The 20,468-nt window shown below is 41.0% G+C and overlaps 1 protein-coding gene across 3 annotated transcripts; it reads right to left on the reverse strand.

Annotated features, from left to right (window-relative positions):
- Positions 1 to 527: 527 nt before the first annotated feature.
- On the reverse strand, positions 528 to 17,202 carry LOC126400100 (serine/threonine-protein kinase tousled-like 2). Of its 3 annotated transcripts, XM_050060566.1 has the most exons (22): positions 16,635 to 17,202; positions 15,463 to 15,548; positions 14,831 to 14,925; positions 13,620 to 13,691; positions 12,327 to 12,399; positions 12,086 to 12,123; positions 11,769 to 11,861; positions 8,735 to 8,842; positions 6,652 to 6,744; positions 6,046 to 6,156; positions 5,716 to 5,852; positions 5,475 to 5,627; positions 4,938 to 5,004; positions 4,693 to 4,790; positions 4,503 to 4,584; positions 4,300 to 4,391; positions 4,040 to 4,129; positions 3,659 to 3,828; positions 3,284 to 3,422; positions 2,976 to 3,087; positions 2,117 to 2,224; positions 528 to 1,578 (listed from the first exon to the last, which is right to left on the reverse strand). In XM_050060566.1, the coding sequence occupies exons 3-22, from the start codon at positions 14,921 to 14,923 to the stop codon at positions 1,405 to 1,407; spliced, it is 2,103 nt and encodes a 700-aa protein (XP_049916523.1). In that variant the 5' UTR covers positions 14,924 to 14,925; positions 15,463 to 15,548; positions 16,635 to 17,202; the 3' UTR covers positions 528 to 1,404. The 3 variants fall into 3 exon arrangements, with proteins under 3 accessions (XP_049916523.1, XP_049916522.1, XP_049916524.1); XM_050060565.1 differs by lacking the exon at positions 15,463 to 15,548; XM_050060567.1 differs by lacking the exons at positions 11,769 to 11,861; positions 15,463 to 15,548 and having other exon boundaries at positions 16,635 to 17,201.
- Positions 17,203 to 20,468: the final 3,266 nt, after the last annotated feature.

A 20,468-nucleotide genomic window follows, 5' to 3' on the forward strand; every position in this document is an offset into this window, starting at 1 on the left:
GGATTTTCAGATGTTTCTGGCAACTTTCTGCATTTTCAGCCATGGTTTTGAATTTCAGCGTTCAGCATCCACACATATTTTCTGCAGGAAATGTATTTTCTAGTTTCTCTTGATTTGCCTTTGATATTTTTTGTTTAAGGACAGTGTTACTTGCTGTGAGTTCTCTGTGTTAAGATGATGCAGAAAGTTTTAATACATGTTTAATATCTTCTAATGCATTTTTCTATAGAAGTATAAAAAAAACAGGCTGTGTCAAATTATGTCAAAGGAGATTGAGAACCTCTGCCTGGCTCTGTAACAGTGTGTCTACAGGTATCAGACTTACATTTAATGCTTTTTTAAGACCTTTTCAAGGTATTTTATAGCCAAAATAAACTGCATGAATAATTGAATGAATAAATACTTGTAATGAGACTCATGAATAAATAAATAACATCGGTGAACCTTCAAGTATTTTTGTATAATTTACAATAAATGCAAATTATCTGCGAGCAGATTTTCCAGAATCAAGTTAAGACACCAGCGAGTTAACCAAATGTTTTTTAATGGTTTCATAATTATTATTTCTGTTGAATCTTTAACTCTCATCACAACACTCACTCATAGTCAGCCCCCCTGTAAGGTTAACAAAACATTAGAGGGGGTAAATTTCATGGAAAAATATGGACTTAATTAAAATAATAAGCTGACTTCCAGTTATCCAGTCAAATATTTAAAATAGGTCAAAACCAGTTACTCTCTCCAGAATCAGCCCTCTTCTGTCAAGTCATATATGAACCTCTAATGGTGCCGTTTCCGCAAGGCAGGCCTTGAACTTTGGTCATCGGTCGTTCCTTATTACTTGTAGGAGCCCTTCCAAAAAGTCCCAGGTTCACACCTACAGGGATACACGTTTAAAATTGACCACTCTAGCTGTGAAAAATAGTTTGATAGATGATGATTTCAAGCAGAATGGGATGAAATTTCATTAATGCGTCTTCCTCTAAACCTTCCAGAGTACAGGCAGGTGATCTTCCACACATGGCGAACTTCTCCGCCCGTCAGTTGTGCAATTTTTCGGGTGCTTTTATAATTCGCCGTGTAAAAAAGCTCCCTTGAAATGAGCCAAAGTTTGTGTGTTAGTGCATGCATATGGGCAAATCTTTGGGTTCTACTGAGCCCACAGCCACAGACTGGCCCTTCATTTTTTAGCACTTGGATGATGGTGGTGGGCGCACTTACTACTACATCACCACGTCATCCGTCATTTTGGTTCCATTCACACTCTTAGGATCCCTACATCCCATCATGCTCTCTGCTCTCTCACAATCACGAGAGCAAAAGGAGGAGTTTCATCAAGTGTGTTAACGTCTCGGCGTGGCTTTGTCCTCACTGGGGTTTTGTCCCAGCTTCGTTCAGCTTGCTTCAGTTGGAGGCACTGCTGCCGTAGCAGCTGGAGGTGGAGGGAAGAGGAGGAGCCTGAGGTGCGCTGCTGGCCAGAGCTTTTCGAATGTGGGGCATTAGGAAGGGGTCACTGGACAACTGTAGCACATCAACGCGGTCCTCCTTGTGATAAGCCAGGCAACGTCGAATGAAGGCCTGTGAAGAGGAAAAAACTGAGTCATTATGTCTGGAATACTTTTTCTTTCTATGACTACTTGCTTTACCAATATAATATATTCCCAACTACTTTGTATGATAAACTTTGATCTACTTTGGCACCCTGCATTTAAAGGGGCAGCTCAGATTTTTTTAAAAGGGGGTTGCTTAAAGACAGTTACCCATTGGAGAGGGCTGTCTGATCACAAAGTAAAGCGTAATATAGCACACAGTTAAACTGATACTGATTCTTTAGGAGGCTAAAATACGTTTTGCTGCATCCACAGCAGTACATTGCTTAGCTTCCGTGGCTGTACTCCTGTCTGCTTCTCCAAAGTGGGGACGTGCCAACCGCCATCTACTGTAGCTCATACACTGACTATGGATAAGTATCAATCAATTAAACTTTATTTATATAGCACATTTCCATACAATAAATTGTAACACAAAGTGCTTCACAGAATAAAAAGACAAATGCCCCAGAACCCCCTCCCACTTGAATAAATGCATAGCCGTTCAAGAGAAATGAGTACCACACCTTTGCTTCTGTGGTGACCACAGGTTTGGGGGGAAATTGCACCTCAGTGGCTTTTAATATGGTGTTTTCTTGAAGGATATCCTGCTGTGACTGGTTATGACCAAACGGCTGAAAAAAGACAAAAGGGAGATGATTAACTTTCATTTTTCACATTGATTTACAAAAAACTGTTACAGGATGCAGATTAGTGAAGGGTGAAAATGAACAAATGAATCTTTTTGAAAGGCTCTTTTTAGTGTCCGGTATGTGCTAATGAATCTGTAACGTGTGCATTCACTTGCACCTTGGATGGTCGTTCTTCAAACTGTGCTGTGTTCATGAACTTTAAGTTATCATGTGGAAATAACATGGATGCTACAGATTAGCATTTAAACAGCGTTGATAACGATAAGCAAAGGAAACGGATCAGGTAAGCCATGAAATATGATCAGGAACTAATTTTTCAGATTATTTCGACACCACATGAATGCAGCACAAGGCTGCAGAGGTGACTGGGACGTCTGCTACTTGCCCCTGATGATGATGGTCAGTGCCATTTCTGTAACACTGTATTGAGCCTACATAGCCTACCTACGTACAAGTGGAATACTAAAATCAATGCATTAAAATGAATATTTTATGTTTATTGATGTAAACTTATACATGATGACTGGGAATGCATTGGAAAAAAGATTTGTGGAACAGCATGAGCAGTAAAATGTGCATGTACTATAACAAAGTGTCACAGAGAAACTGATTCTGTATTCTGCCAGACATATCAAAACTGAAAAGGTCCAACAGATTTACATGTACCAACTCAAAGGAACCAATACTATGAAGAGAATCGGTCGGCCTATCACTAATGCAGGTTAGTGGTTACCTTGCGTCCATATAAGCTCTGGTAGAAGATGACCCCGACTGACCAAACATCCACCTTGTTGGATATTTTAGGGGGCTCCTTGCCCACCACAAAGCACTCAGGAGGCAGGTACCTGTCAGTCACACAACACAACATGACAGTGAAACAGATTTTCCTCTTTATGTTCTCTCTGCACAATTCTCTGAGTGAAGAGAGGATGTGAATTCAATTAGCAACGTTTCCATCAAAAGACGGAGCCTCTGCTACAAACTTGTGAAGCCACATTTGTTGCTTGGTTACTAAAGGCAGTGAAATGTGTCTCTATGTACCAGTAGGTCCCTGCTCCTTGTGAGGTCAGCTCGATGCCATCTGCAGAGCTGTAGCTGTCATCATCCATGATCTTGGACAGCCCAAAGTCAGTGATCTTAATCTCTCCACAAGCTGTGCCATTGACCAACAGGATGTTTCCTAAGAACAGAAAACAGTGAAAGTTACAGTAAAAGTTAAATTACAAATATAAGATTGTAAGCAGTCTTTTCTGAGGAATATATTTTTTTTCTGTGCATACACATGGTCTTATATTTCTCTTGATTACCATCTGAGCAAGTTTGCACCTTTTCCAGAGAGAAAAGTATGTAATTTCTCATATCTAGTAACTGAAGGAGGATGACAAAATGGCAAACTATAACTGTGAGCAAGAATACCGGGCTTGAGGTCGTAGTGGATGATGGGTGGGCGAATCTGGTTGAGGTACTTGAGGGCGTTGACAATCTGCATGACGATGGATCGGCCCTCCTTCTCGGTCATCAGCTTATTCTGCTTCAAGTAGAAGTCCAGATCGTTGCCTTCACAGTACTCCAGTACTGTGCAGAACCTGCGACAAGCAATGCAACAGATCAGTTTTCATCATTGTTTAAGTTGATGTTGAAAACTAGGTAGCTAACAGTTGCATGTTCAAACATCCAGCAGATATGAAACAACATTAACACTTGTTCAGAGGTGTGTTTTTGGCCACCTCATGAATGTAAGACCTATAATCAACCCTCAATACCCCTCATGAGCTTTATGTAGAATGATCGACTTACGAATCTGTGTCAAGTGAGAAATAGTCGTAGAGTTTGACTATTCTGGGGTGGTCAAGTTCTTTGTGGATTCTGTATTCTCTACAGGCGTGTCTGAAAAGACATGAACCATTCATTACCTTTTTAAGCATGTCATGAATAAGAACAATCAAAGACAGTTTTCAGCTTTAAAGTCCACCATCTAAGATTTAAGCATAGATCAAAATATTTCAAACAATGCAAAGACAGAGGAGCACATGCGGTGAACAGAGTTTCAGACTCACTTGTGGTAGTTCTGCTTCTTCTCCTCCCTCCAGTTCTTGTTGAGTTGATGGATTTTAATGGCGACATACCTTTGCTCTGTCAAATCAAAAGCCTGCACAAAAAAACATTAGCCTACTTTAACCAGAAAGTTTCACTGAATGCTGTATCGTAGCTGTTTAGTGGATACAGAAGTGTCAAAATGACCCAGCATAGCCATGCTTACCTTGAAAACTTCGCTAAAGCCACCTCTTCCAAGTAAATGTAGTAGCAGGTATCGGTCGTTCAGCGTGGGGTGGTCTTTAAATCTATGGGAGAAGACTTTGTCAAAGCTTTTGACTTTTTCAAACATGTTTCTAAAGTGAACGCACACTACAGAACTGGTATGAAGTATGTTAAACTGAGATGATACATACTGCGAGTTGTCCTCGTTGTGGATTCTCTTCAGCTCCCGAATGTGCAGGTTTCTTACTCGCTCCAGATGCTCCAGCTCGGCCTGGATCTCTGCTTCTTCCTGCGTACAGCAAACACACAAAATATATAAAAGGAACAGGTAGGAGTGGTACTACGTTTCTAGGTTACTAGGTAGTAACAGGTCCAAGAAACAAATCCCCAAACACAAAAAACAAAGAGAAAGCTGCTTTCAGAGGTGATCTGGTACCTTTTTTAGATGACCAATTCGAAGTTTGAAAATCTCCTCTTGCTCGTGATATTCTGCCAGAGACAACCTGTGTGGGATAAAGTGGTGACATGCTTCAGATAAAATGAAAGAGACAGCAACAAGGTAACACAAAGCTTCCTTACTCAATGCTCTTGCAATTTGTCTCAACAAAAAGAAAAAAAGGTGTCAGATTCTGTGCAAGTTTTATACTCTACAGTTAAAATAAATTATTACTTACAATTACCATGATATATTTTAGAATAATTACTTTAGAATTAAACAAAACCAACACCCAACATATAAATAAAATCTATCAATAGTTCAAGAAGGTTAATCCAACACCAGTCAGCCAGGACAGCCCATTAAGTTCAGGAAGCTGCACCAGTACATTACAGTGCAGCCCTTAAGATGAGAAAACAATACAATTCAAGATACACCACCACAATAAATAATTCCTGCCTTGCTGTGTAATTTGGGTTGGTCCGTGTAAAACATCGACTGTGTGAAGGCAAGGCAAGTCACTGATTGTAATCTTACGCTTCACTCTCCTGGCCGTTGCTCCGGCTCTTTCGTTTGTTTGGCTCGAGACTGGGTGGAGGTGTCTGGGCCATGGAGGGAGGTTTCCTCTTTCCCAGCAGCTTCCTCTGCCTCTCGATGTCCTCCCTCTGCGAGTTGACTCGCTCCTGCTGCCTAGAACGTGGAAGAACAATCTAGTGTGAACATGTCTGTATGCAGACTTGAAAAATGCTCACGTGTCTGTGCTTGTCTGGATGCTGACTTGATGAGGTTCTGGAAGGCAAATCCATCTGTCCACTGCTCGGTGAAGGAGGCTCCATGCCGCACGGTGGTGAAGTGGCCCAGACGTAGACGGTCCTGCATGCTCTTGTCCCTGGAGGCCATCTTCTCCTGCTTTGACTGAAAAAAAAAGATGAATTGAAAATTGTGCATGCCAACTCAGAAAGCAGCTTCGTTAAGAGGATAAAAAGAACTAAATATTGTTGAGTTCCAATATAAGCAACATGAAACACTACTACCCAGCATTAAGGTAAGACAGGCTGTCTCATATTAGACAACACATGTAACATATTAGATGCATATGTACACCCACCTTCTCAATTAGGAGCTTCTTGCTCATGGTCACACACTTGTTAAGCCGCTCCTTGTAGCGCTCCAGCATCTTCTGCTGCTCATCCACCTGCCGCCTCAAGTCACAGTTAGCCTGCCAAAACACACATCATCACTATGACATCTAATTCTTATTACAACAAGGATTTAAGGCAGCTTTGCTCTTAATCTGACACGATGCGACAACTATCAGTGCGTCAGCTCAGTCTGCTGACATTTACACCGAACGTAATTTAAGCAACGATGGCATTTGATGGTTAACAAGCACATCTTTCATGATGAGCTGCAACCAGGCCGGTGCAGGTTAATTACTGGGGTTGTTGTGACAAGGGGGAGCAGATTGTCTAGATTGTGAAGTGATTATTAAGGACATTTGAGAATGGGCTGAATATACAGATTTATATTTAGACACATCCGTGACTGTGTGTGACATTAATCACAGTTAGTGAACTAAAATGTGGCATTTCAAAGTATGAGATTTTGTCAGGAATAAATGATAATGAAGCTCTTTCAGATGCTTCAAATGGTTTAAACTAAGTACAGCACATCAACATTTTTTAGACAGATCTGAAATATTTTCATATCTTACCCGCAGCAGGTCATCTATCCTCCCCTCTTTCTTCTCCAGGTCAGAGTTCTTGTCCTTCTCCAGTGCTGTCAGTTTCAGCAGCGTCAGTTCTGACTGAGGAAGGAGGGCAAAGACGAGAAAAACAAGCCAACAGTTAACATCTCAGCCCACTCAGCGATCCTGACACCCCTCGGGCCAGTCACTGACATAACACAACATCACTTTAAATTAATCAGAATCAAACGCTGGTGTCTCGGATTTTAGATGTGAATTTAAAATGTTGACCTTTAATTAGGCCAATTAGCGCAATTTGCAAAGATCGCTGGATGTGTGTTGTAAGTACTGTGTCAGATGAGCTGCAGTGTGGGTGGCAAGGCCTTTAACGTTTTGACTTTTAGTTGTTGCAAACACATCTTGGCCAACTAGTGTTTTTTTGTAAATGGCAGAGCAAAGTGTAAAGTTGTGCCCTCCCTATGAGTTTAGTCTAGCTCAACTATTAGTCTCTTAAGTTGGGAAACAAACCACTTTTCACTCAGTGCAAAGAAGTTAAGGACAAAATCACCAGCTGTTATATGGGCCCTAATACACCAAGCCGACGAATGGCCATTGGTCAATGTTGGTCCACCAGTGAGCGTCTGTCACCTTTGTCTATATGGTGAATACCGCACAATAGGCACTAGTCGGCCCATGTCGGCTTTTTTTCCTTCCAATTAAGTATGCTGAATTGCTGTTTAAGCCGGCGGAAAAGAGAAACGGAAGTGAGGAAAGTAAACAAAAGACAATCTGAGATCAAAACAAACTTGCTACATGAGGTAAGATTATATTTTTAGAAGACAGAGTAGTTGTGCGCACATCCAGTCCTGCTTTAGGTCAGGTGCTGGATAATGGGGGTCCATGCAGAAAGAAGAAGAAAATCCGCACACTGAATTAGAGCTCCCATTAAGTTTTTAATGACTAAAAAAGCAACGTTTCGACCCAAACGGTCTTCACCAACGTTTCGACCGTTTGGGTCGAAACTTTGCTTTTTTAGTCATTAAAAACTTACTGGGAGCTCTAATGGGAGCTCTAATTCAGTGTGCGGATTTTCTTCTTCTTTCTGCAAGATTATATTTTTAGCAACTGAGTTTTGGCAGAAACGGTTTGTAATTGTTTGTGTTATTGTTCACTATCCATCCATTTTCATCCGCTTATCAGGGGCCAGGTCACGGGGGCAGCAAGCCAAGCAAAGCACCCCAGACGTCTCTCTCCCCAGCAACACTTTCCAGCTCCTCCTGGGGGACCCCAAGGCTTTCCCAGGCCAGATGAGATATGTAATCCCTCCAGCGTGTTCTGGGTCTGCCCCGGGGCCTCCTACCAGTGGGACGTGCCTGGAACACCTCTAACGGAAGGTGCCCAGGAGGCATCCTTCGACGTGAAGAAGCAGCGGCTCTACTCCGGGCTCCCTCCAGATGTCCGAGCTCCTTCCCCTATCTCTAAGGCTGGGCCCAGCCACCCCACGGAGGAAACTCATTTCGGCCGCTTGTATCCGTGATCTCATTCTTTCAGTCACTACCCAGAACTCATGACCATAGGTGAGGGTTGGGACGTAGATGGAGCAGTAAGTCGTAAGCTTTGCCTTCCAGCTCAGCTCCCTCTTCACCACAACGGTCCAGCGCAGTGCCCGCTAGTGCATGGTAAATATCATTTGTTCTTTAAACATCGAGTTGTGTTGTTAATGTGCTAACTGGCTAATTAGCGTCTTGAATGCGTCCCGTCAGTCTTCTGGTTTCCTTTTTTCAGTGACATATATAGATAACCACCACCTGCTAGTATGCAAAGTTATTTTCTTTCACATAGGTGCAGAACATACATGCTCATTGGCCGTTGGTTTTGGTCTTTGCGGTGTGTTCATGTGCAACTTTTTGCCCGAGAAGCAGGCAACATGAGGTGACCTAACAGTCCGCCTTCGTCGCCTCTAGTTCTTTGATGTCAGTATGGTGTGTCTGGGCCTGAAGAAGTTAATGTAAAAAGCTGAGCTGGATGCAAAGCGTGCCTCAATTCGAAACCAACCCAATATGACAGATAATTCACTGGTGTGAAGTGGAGATCCAGGTCAGTCAGTTACCTGGATGGCTTTGTGTGAGCAGGAGTGTGTGGGGGCCGTCTTCACAGAGCTGCAAGATGAAGAGTCTGTGTGGGCTGAGCCTGTGGACGAGGGGCTGCCTTGCTGAAACTGTATTCCAGAGAGACAGAGAAAAAAAGAGAAAGGTAGAAAGACACAGGGGGTAAAATATAATAATTATGTGAAAAAGACGGCATATGGACATTTTAAAATAGCTGAAACGGATAAAAAGAAAAGGAACATATTGCAGCTATTAAGCGGTAGAGAACTGAAATTGTAAATGAACACAAAGCCAGGTACTGATGCTAACTTGTCCATTCCAATTTAACCTCTATCATTCTTCTGCAAAGTCCATTCTCAAAGGTGTGTGTTAGTCATAAACACTGCATACAATAGGACAATAGAATGGCATGAAATTGCTTTATGAGACCTGAGTGATTAGAAGAGGGCAGGTCATTAGAGTGCTATAAAATTAGCAGGCTAATAGGAACCGTCATTTTGAAACTGTTCATCTTATACTAGAAGTTCTTCATGAAGCACATATAAATCTGCTGTCACCCTGGAGAGTTCTTGAAAAACTTCTGTACATCCAACTGACAGACAACTCATTAACACCTTCTACAGACATCTGCACACAAGTAAGCTCGCTAATTAGAGATCCAACAGAAACATAACAACACCGCCAATAATGTCTTTTATGGCAGCGAAATGTGGGAGTATTCAGGAACTCAATGTAACAGACAGTGTTTTATCATTTGTTGCACTATTAATCATTATAGAGGTCCTGTTCAGATACGCATTAACACTGTGTGGAAAAAAACAAGCCCTGCTGCTGTAAGATGCTGTTTAGTCGGCAGTGAACATGTAGTTTGTAGTTGATGAGGAGAGATTTTATCTTCACAAACAGCGAATAAAAATGGTAGGTGAAGAGATTCTCAGATAAATACTGTACATGACATAGTTCATAGAGAATTCTTGGCAAATTAGTAAAAAAAGAAAAATTATTATTAATTTAAGAACATAGAATTGCAACAAAATAAGTGATATAGTTTTATAGTTTGCCTTCAAATATTCAATAAAAAATAAACAAAAAGTATCTCTCATTTCTTTAGTTTGTGAACAACAACAGTAACTCAGAGTGAGATTCAGATTCAATATTAATATTGAAGTGAATTAATATACAAATTACACATTAATATATATATGTGTGTATATATATATATATCTCAACAGGTGAGTTCCTTCTCTTTTAGCAAAAATTTCTAGTAATTGAGTTGTTTTTTTCCACCTGGACCTTTATGCTTTGCCATTTCTCCTCTAATCATCACGCTGTAACCTGTGACAGGCTGTTATGATACCAGAACTATCGCACATTCACATGTATGTAGTTTTTTTTGTTGAGCCGCGAGCGTCACGTAGGTTTACATTACCAAAGGTTTATGACAGAATCACTTGATGACACCGACTCCCATGTGTGCATGGTGAAAGGAGATGGAGAGACGCTGTGCTGCTGCCAGAGGAGCCGCTGACTGAGTTCCCTCTGAGCGGTAACTCGCTAAAAGAGCCTGAGAAGTCCGGGCTGTTCATAAGACATTCAGGACGCGCAGTTTATTCCACACTACAGAAGCTGCTTCTCTTTTTGGAACCACCATGGAGTCGGTAATAATTTCGCTTTCAGCCATGCTTGTTGTTGCCATGGTTAACAGTATGACGTCAATGTCAATATGTCTAAATCTAGCGAGTATCATAATATGAATTCTTCATATGATATTAAAAACAACATCTGAAAACATGAACAACACCAACACTGAAAACATTAACATTAGCTACAGTCTCTCTGGCTAATTAAATGCTACACACACTCAGCTGATCCGAAATCCTACAGCGAGCCTTTGACAATTTGCACGATATACTTTTTAATTTGACATTAGTCCTGAATGCAGAAGAGACTAAATACATGCTATGCTCTAGAGCCAGTGATATTTTGGACAGCAATTTGTGTATTAACACTCTGAACGGTCAGTTTTGAGCAAAAACACCACAATTAAATTTCACATTGACACAAGTGTCAACAAGCAAAAAACAAACAAAAAATTGGATATCTGTACTGAAACAGAGATCATTTTCTTATGCTCGGCAGGAAGCAGATAACTGAAGGCAGGTGAAGGTGATGTTATCTATAGACACATCTATAGACATGTCTCCACTCTTAAACCCCGAGATTCAGTTTATTACTCCGCCCTAAGACCGGTAACAATTACTCTACTCATGGTTGAATGGCCATCGGTAATTGTAAGATGTTTATATGTATTTATAAAGCTCTAAATGGCAACATGCCTGTTCCTATAATCATTACTCAACTCGTTAATGGAATTGGTTAGTGCCTAAAGTCCCACATGCAAGCACTGAATTCGGGAAAACTGCTTTTAGTTTTTGTGCTACACACACTTGGAACAATTTAAGACACATTTAAGCACAATTGTACCGATAGATTAATTTAAAACCATGATTACAAACTACTCCACCCTTGAATGTAACCGTTTCTGTGATCTGTTGTTATTAGTTTGTTTCCTGGTTAATTCATTTCTGTTCGTTTTATTTTGTTAAAATTCTACTTTCAGCATCATTGTAAATGATTCCTCGAAATTTAAATAAAGGCTGAATGAATGAATCTGAGTAGGCACGACTTATCTACATAGTCAGATTTACTCCATTTTGTGCTTGTTTTCATTTTTCGTTTAAGTAAAACAGAAGGAAAAGATTTCAGTAGCTAAATCTTAAAAAATTCCCCAGTGAAAACAACGTTTTATCACATTGACTGCCTGAAAACATCCAGATTAACCAAAGACTTGTCTATTGAATGGATTAGCTTTGCCTCACCAACCCTGTCCAATTAAGAGGATACCAGTGCTGAGAGAAAGTAGACAAAGGCCCACCGCCAGATGAATCTGAAACTGGCTAAAGACTAAATAGTTGGTAACTGATGAAAGAGAGCCAAAGCAGTAAGAGAGCTATGGAGATGGATGCTGGTGCTCACCAGAGGATTAGACAGTGAGTGCTGTGGAGAGGAGCGCACCAGCATGGGGATGCCCCGGGCTGGACTGGTGCCAGAGCCACTGCTACCAGCAAACTGGCCACAGGGCAGTTGACAAGAGTGTGGAAACAAGACAGAAAGAAAGAAAGAAAGAAAGAAATAAGACAGCGTTGTTATTAGGAAGAATGTGATGAGGGACCATACTGGTACAGTCGGAACGTGAGGGTGAAGACATCACACTACAGTCTGAGAGTGATTTGAAACAATGCACAGCAAAGTGGCCAGAATGCAAAATTAATTCACCGGCACAAAGAACTCACCTCAAAATAATCACTGATTTTGTGCCCTCTTCCTTTTCCTACAAAAAAAACAAAAGACAGGTATAAGAACTAAGAAAATGTAAGAATTTCCTGTATGTTCCAAAGCATTTACATTTAAATGCCAGATTGTAGTTTTACAATTACGTGAAAGTGAAACAGCAGAAAAACAAAACACTTATGATTGTAAGAATTTTTTTATATTGGAAAGTGACAATTTTGGAGTTCAGCAGAGTTGACTTACCTTGGCTGTTGCTGTCATAGATGTCCCCTTTCCTCTTCCTGTTTCTCTGGTCAGTGGACTTCTTCTCTGGTGTCTGACAGGAGCAGAAAAGAAGCATGACTTATCTTAAAATTGCACTCCATTAAAGGGCAACTTTTGGTACCCTTTGTTTTTGCATCAAAGTGACTAAGGGGAAAGTTTTTCAAAATTGGTCCAGTGCAGGACAAACATGCTACAATGTAACCACTTGGTGTGTATGCACCCTCAGTGTATGTCCACTTAAAGTGCTTGTTGTTGCCACTGACAGGCTCAGATTATTATTATAAGTGTGGGACAACATTGTGGAAAGGATCCCAGCAGAGATAGACCTTGTTGTTAAAGAGTAAAATCCTTTTTGTTTAACTAGAAACAGCACCAAAATTGCTATCACCAAACCCACCAGATTCCATTCGAATCAACAGTAATTTTAACGCTTACAGAGGCAGCAAATTTTCACATCTAGCAGCGTGAATTAAGGGTTTATTTTGAGTGAATCAGAGTTGGTGATTGTCAGAACAGCATAAAGACAAACCAAGACTTTTTTGTGTGTTTTATTTTGTTTCTCTTGACTTTGAATGAAGTGTGTTTTACGACAATAAAATAATTATTTATTTCGCAGGAGTCTGGGGGCTAAGGTGATAAGTGTTTTTACAAGACCTATCTCTGTCGGGATCCTTGTCATAATGTTGTTAGACATTTAGAATAATAATATGAGCCTGTCAGTGGCAAAAACAAGCACTTTCAGTGGTCGTAAATTGTCAAACTGTCACTTTGACACAAAAACAGAGGAGAATAGGATCCAAGTTGAAAAATACAAAGTTACCCTTTAAGTCCATTCAGCTGGCCACGTTAACATAATGGCAAATACACGTAATTGACAAAATGAAGCCTTGCACCTTTAAGTTATATGCATAGGTGGATAGCTTCTTCTCTGTGTTCAGCATTTTGTGTACTGCCCTTAAGTGTTTATGGCGTCTCTGGCACTTTTTATACATGGAACCTTCTATTTATATGTCTAAAGCTTGCTGACATATCCACGGTGTTTTCCAGCTTTTTCCCAACTTAATGCCTCACCCTCCTGTGTCTGTGAGTAAGTGGGGAACAGAACACTTGTGAATAGATTAATCACCCACCCTGTCACCACCACTGTATACGCAATACTTGACCAATTGTCCACATCAAAAGTAGTCACTAGAAAGTGCACTCATGGTCAAAGGACATGCAGATAAGGGGAACAATCGCTTGTCATTCTGATTGACTCTTTCCCCAACCAACCTCCAGTTCCTTGTCACTGAGTGATCCCGCGCTGCACAGAGACTGGTTGGATGATTCACTGTTGGCTGAACTCTGAAAAAACAAAACACACACACATTAGATCTGATTGATAAGTCATGTTCTACTCTGGTAAGCAGATGCCCTTTTACACTGATGTGTGTGCAATTGTTTCACTCCCTGCATCTTATTTTTGTTGAGATTTCAGCACCTGCATCTAACAGTGTCACTAAGCTAAAGCACTAAGCTAGGACGCTACATCAAGCATATAATATACATCCCTCTGCTAATCTGTAAATCTCTGGTTCACATCCACTTGGTAGAATCAGCTGGTGTCATGCATACCATTCATGGCCAGCTGCACAGTCTTGAGAGACTAAGAAGAAACAGCAGGCTAATTGGTGCAGGAGGCTAATGCTTTTAAGGCCAGCTGTCATTCTGCTGCTCAAGGTCACACATACAGCCAAGAAATGTTTCCCTGTTTTCCCTTAACATGTACACTACACGTGTTCAGTGTAAAGTCTTCAACATTTACTGTATTTATCATGCTTGCAGCCTTAAATCATTCACACTCTAATACCACAGTGAGCAGGCCTGACAATTCATTTCAGAGCGCACTATAGGCCGGCGCAGGAATGATAGTGATTGCTTTCTCAGGGGTTGCCATTTTGTCAAATGCACACCCACACACAGTAATACCCAGATCACCAGCAGGGTTGCAGCATAGCACGCAGCCGCTGCTGTGAGCTTCAGCTGCGGTGCCATTTCAGTGTCACTAGTCTCCACTGAAACAAAGAGCTGCTGGCCGGCTCCCATGTCAGTCAAGACAGAGCTCGTCTTGTTTTAGCTTTCGCTCAGGGAGACAGGATCATTCCTCTGAGGGAAACTCCTGAACACAGAGCATCAGTCAATACTGGAAATAGAGAAGACTTCCAAGCTTCTCAAAACTGCGGGACTAATGTAAGAGAGCTGACTGACTGCTCATGCTTGCGTTTACACACAAAACACAGTGGGGTTGTGGTATGTTTGCCTGCAGCAAAACTGGGAGCGACTCTTTTGTACCTAAAATGTATTTAAACAGGGATAAGAAGGAGCTTTCATTTAAATTTATCTACAGCAAAATACATTCAACCTTCTTTACATCACATCTGAAGTGTAACATCTGCACAAACACTCCTTCCTGATCAATCTGAGCATCAAAACAAGTTGCAAACCTTGGCCACACCAAGTCCAGTGAAGCGAGCCTCAAGCAGTTCCTGCCTGCGTGGGTCCAGGCTTATAGCCTGACTGTGAAGTCCGTCCATCATGCCTACAAAGAGAGACACAAAAAGGGAATGATACTTTATGTGGACTATCTGGGTTGGGTTATTGTCACAAAATTGTAACCTAACTGGGGATGGTGTCCTGACAATCTAGTCAATCCTGAGGTCTGACCGGCAAAATGTAACACCTCTCTGCACGGCTGGGAACCTGGGCCTACGTTGGATCAGTATTTTGACAGCCCACGGTCCAAATTGAAGTAGTGCTCTAAAATCGAATACAAAGCAAAGTGTGTGCTTGCATCATTTCAATTCAGAATTGGATGGTTGGCACTGTCGCTTCACAGCAATGGTTTGAACCCAGAAGCCAGCTGGGGCCCCTCTGTGTGGAGATTGCATGTTCTCCCCGTGTCAGTGTGAGATTTCTATGGTTTCTCTGGCTTCTTCCCACAGCCCAAACACATGCAGGTTAACTGGTGACTCTAAATTGTCCGTAGGTGTGAATGTGAGTGTGAATGGTTGTCTGTCTCTATGTGTCAGCCCTGTGATAGTCTGGTGATCCGTCCAGGGTGTACCCCGGCTCGCACCCAATGTCAGCTGGGATTGTCTCCAGGCCCCCAGCTACTCTTAAGAAGACAAGCAGTTAAAGAAAATGGATGGATGGAATTTCATTCTGAGGATGACAGCCAACAGGAAAAAGTTTCAAGACACACCTAGCAGACAGTTGAAACTTCATAGTAATAGTTTTATGTTTAATTTAACCAATAGGACCAGCAGTTCAAAATAAATGAAGCTACTGACACCTGACTAAGAGGAGGAGAAAAGCTTGTGTCAGATTCTGGTACATACGGTGGCCATGAATGTCTTTTCTTTCAAGTGTCATTCATAATTTCACCAGTTCTGCCTGTGACACTCCTGCATGTTTAGATGTTGGTCCTAAAATGCTTAGCAAGATGGATATTCAAGATGAACAACCATAGAAGCAAGTGAATAAGTGAGGACAGCCACTGACTTCAGATTACTAATATAAGTCAGAGACATTAAGCCAAACGGACCAAAACAGTGTTATTTGATATGGTTATTATAACCATGTGAAATGGCAGGGCACGGCTTCCTCTGCCATTAGGACCTCCTTCCTGACAGTGTCCATCATCTTGGGATGGATTCATGTGAAGGCACATAAGCAACGTTTAATGGTGATGACAGTCACTCAAAAACAACAACAAAATAAAAACAACCACATAATATTTAACATAGTTATGCAGAAGCAGCCAGGATCAGCTGGTTTGCACAACCTGTCAACTTGTTTATAATAAAAACAACACTGACCAGCAAACGTTACCTAGCTTAGAAACAATAAATGGCTTAATTTTAACTTCTTAAAGTCTCAACTTTATTAAGTTAACCAATGTTCCAGCTACACTGACTTCATGGCAGTTGATGGAAAACCGTTATTGACTGACAAGATGTTGACCAACACGGCTAACGCTAACTAACCAAACGTTAGCTAGTTAACATTGGAAAATGCTATTATGCTTATCAAAATCTTGCCAACATTTTAAGAAAGAGAGACGAAACAATGCCATAAACTGTCAAGTTATTATTAACAATTAAAGTCTGACTAATGTTAGTAGCCGCTAGGGTGTCCCTGGTTACTAAATGACAGCTAGCTAACTACGGCTACACGTAAGGTTACCTGAACTAGCTAGCGTTAGTTATCTAGCAAGCTAACGTTAACGTTAGCCGCAACATATCTCACCTGGAGAACCTCTCGCAGTTTTCACAGTCACTCTCAGTCCTAGAGAGGATGTTGTCCGTCCATCCGGTGACCGCAAACTCCCTAACAACTCCCACAAGCCTCGAATAAAGTTGTCCGAATTAAGTTATCCATTTACAGTTATTTCTAATTGAGGGAAGACATTCGTTAGCTTAGCCGATGCTAGCTAAGGAGAGCAGTGTGGCTGGCTCCTGCCGGTGTCATCCGGAGAGGAGGCCCTGATCCTCGGGGTTTCCTCGTCCGTCTTGGTGCCCCCGCACGGGCAAACCTGGAGCTGTCAACGCTCTGAAGCCTCTCTGCAAGTGTTGTCACATTTCTGCTTCACTCGGTCTTTCTGTTGTCATTACCGGGCGATGTAAGGTTTACACCGGGAGGAGAAGTTCCGCCGCCCCGGTAGAGTCCATTCTGTTAGTGTTAATTACAGATCATTAACGTTACCCCCTGCAGCAGCAGCAGGACCGCACAGGGCTCCAGGGAGGGCTTTATGGGATGTTTCCCATCCGCTTGGTAACAGATAATGTGCACTGCTCAGGTCACAGCTACAAGAAAACAGGCAGCATGCAGCAGGCGAGGCTGGTAGCTGTTAATGCAACGGGAAACTGTCCGGGGCCACAGAGCTCCAGGGGCCCCAAAATGTCTCAGGTTCATTGTGTGGTAATTTGTCAAATTTGAAAATTGTTGGGGAATTTTTACCACGAAATCACAACATTTGCATTATTATATATATTTTGTGGCCCTGTCCTGTAAGGCCACAAGATTATTTAAATATTTTAGGCTACATTAATTTAGCCATTTCCCATTTGGATGAAAGAAGTAGACCTACTCCACCTATCTTATATTGTATTGTGCATAGATGGTGCATGTTCCTAAATAAAATTGATGCATGTTTTATCCAGGTATCTAGGCAGTATTTTAGGACAGTTGTGCAGTATTTTAAATAGTTGTGTGTGCTGTAACACTTGCTAACACTGTATAATAAGACACACACACAATACACCAGGGCCACAAGATTATTTAATTATTCTTGGCTATTTTAATTTTGCAATTTCCCATTTGGACTAAAAAAAGTAGGTTTACTCCATTTATCTTATATTATTATATTCCATATATGGTGCATGTTCCTAAATAAAGTTGATGGATGTTTCTTTCAGGTATCCAGGCAGTATTTCAGGGTAAGGATATCGTTAAATAGTTGTCAGTGCTGTAACACTTGCTTTTAAGTCATATAATAACACACAAACCCTGACCCCCATATCAGTGACGCACTAAATCTCACTCATTTAATGCGTGAATTTATGCTGCGTGTATCATGAATTCCCTTTGCTCACTTTAAATTCAAGCATTAAACCCACCATTAATCATACTGAATTACGTAAGCATGTGTTTTGTAACCTTATTATAAGGTGTTGGCTTATGTGGTAAAACCTGATGAAATCCCTTTTGCAATAAAATGTTGCCTGATACACTGACACAAGATAAATCACTCCAAATAAGAGGAAGCAGCCACTCCTTGATGGAAAAATGGAGCTGTAGGTTAAAGGCTCCCTCCGCCCACAGGACGACATATAAATGCACCCCACCACACCCTCCCCTCTTTTATAGTTTGCATCAAAATTTTGCGTCTATTACAGATTAAAGTTTCCATTTATTTATGCATTAATATCATAAACAAGAGTATAATGGCTCCCAAAACTGAGCCTCCAAGCCTTAAACAATGGATGGACATAGCAAAGGAGATCTTTATAATGAAAAATATGACTTTTTCTTTGAGGTCTAGAGGAGCAATATTCTTCAGAAAATGAGAGGAATGGATTGTCTTTATTTCAGAAGACATGGGCGCAGCTTCACTGTGAGTGTTTGTGGACAGTAAAAGGACATTTAACAAGTGGACTCATGAATACTCAACTGGTGTGTCCACACACAGTATTCTCTATGGTGTTTGTGCTTTGTCTAAACATCTAAAAATACTTAATATAAAGAGTTTTAAAAATATATATAATGGGCCAGAGTCTAACCATTCATGTCGGTCTCATATCACTGACTGTAATTTGGGGTTTTGCAGAAGTTTTTCCGCAGATGTTTTATGTCCATGACTGTTTATCATTTCCTTTGTTTACATGTGCTGTAAATGCATGTATTAGTTGTCACACAAAAGCAGCAGCAGCAGCAGCAGTGATAATTGTGTCTCCACACTGAGGGAGGCGCTGAGCCATTTCACGCACAGATAACTTAATTACTTTGTGACTGTTGTCGGCTTATTGTTTGCTTTGTTTCAGTAGATCTAATCTGCAACTATACTGCTACGTGTAGGATTCATCATGAGGTAGTTTATCTTGGATGTTTGATTGAATTACCTAAACTATAAAAGGACCAGTGAGGTACACTTGCACTTTATGTCCAGGAGGTGGAAGCAGAGCATTACAGACAAAAAGCCCTGCACGCTCAGATGAGAGTCGAGGGCACTGAGCACAATAATTTACTAGTCACATATGTGTGCTCTGTCTTTTGTGAATTCATGTAATGTAATGTGTAATTTGAAATAATTTGGCCATAAATTTAAAAATTCTTGTTGCCATTAAACCCCAAAACTCTTCTCATGCCTCAATTATTTTGCCCCCTCGGGTTTAATGATGTAAATCTTGAGTAGGTACCAAATGTACACGGGTGTGAAAGAAACATATTAAAGGCAGCACTACAGGAAATCACAACTCTGGTTGCTTGTCTTGGTGAAATGAAGTTTCCAGATGCTCAGCCTCAAATTATCAAACAAGATTTTACATTTAAAGGAGCAGTGTGTAGGATTTAGTGGCATCTAGTGGTGTGGATTGCAGATTGCAACCAGCTCAAACTTCTCCCATGTGCTAGTATGGTTAGGATTCCTTCAGTGTTTATTGTTCAGGAGTTTTTTACCGGGAGCCGAATTATCCATAGAGGTGTCTTTCTCTCCAAAACAAATGGTCCATGTGATTAAAACGCGTAAAAACACTGATTACTGTTTCATGTTAAAGATTAGTGTTTCTCCGACTGTTTCGCTTGTTGCAGACGAACTGTTAGCTTAGTATCTGCTAGTTTGTGCTCGCCTTTTTCCTTTGATAACTTAAGATCCAGGCGTTCAGGAGGTTTTTACCATGAGCCGAATTATCCACTGAGGTCTCCTCCTCTCCGAAACAAATGGGTCTGGTGATTTAAACTGGTAAAACCCTGAATAAAGCAGCTTCACGTTAAAAATCTATGTTTTGCTGATGCAGTTCAGCTCAGCACAAAGGGGCCGCTAACTACGGTGGCCTACACGAAAACGCAAAAGTCCCGATTCTAGAGCCAGTGTTTGGTTTACATCTTCTGGACAACTGTAGAACATGGCGGACAACGCGGCAAACTTGACTTATCAGGTGATTATACACTAGAGAGACCATACTGACTATATTATATTCCATTTTGGCTAATATATCCACCTAAATCCTACATACTGGACCTGTAAAACAAAAACTCAGTAGACACTGGTTACTGTTTAACCTTCAAAAACATCAGTGATTAAGAATAGTTTGCTTATCATATATATGTATATACATATAAATATACATACTCCCTAAAGTGTCTTTCATTTGAAATATAATATCTTTAATTGTTCATTATGGAATAAAGCTCCTCATCTATTTTGAATTTTATTGTAGCCTTGCCTTTGTTGTTCACATCTGGACTGTGGTTGTAAAGTTCCCCACATCAGAATGAACACGACATATTTGAAATTTCAGGAAAACAAACTGTACACGAGAGACAACGCTTATCTCCCAGAGTCCACACAAGACACTGCACCAG

This window comes from Epinephelus moara, chromosome 13 (genome assembly GCF_006386435.1).
Source record: "Epinephelus moara isolate mb chromosome 13, YSFRI_EMoa_1.0, whole genome shotgun sequence".
In the NCBI taxonomy this organism is placed as follows: domain Eukaryota; kingdom Metazoa; phylum Chordata; class Actinopteri; order Perciformes; family Serranidae; genus Epinephelus; species Epinephelus moara.

Coding starts and splice junctions, on each gene's coding strand:
- LOC126400100 (XM_050060565.1), bottom strand. CDS start 14,923: ATGATGGACGGACTTCACAGTCAGGCTATAAGCCTGGACCCACGCAGG. Junction 4,585..4,692: donor CACAACGAGGACAACTCGCA/GTATGTATCATC, acceptor CTTCTCCCATAG/ATTTAAAGACCACCCCACGC. Junction 3,088..3,283: donor CAAGGAGCAGGGACCTACTG/GTACATAGAGAC, acceptor TGTGACTGACAG/GTACCTGCCTCCTGAGTGCT.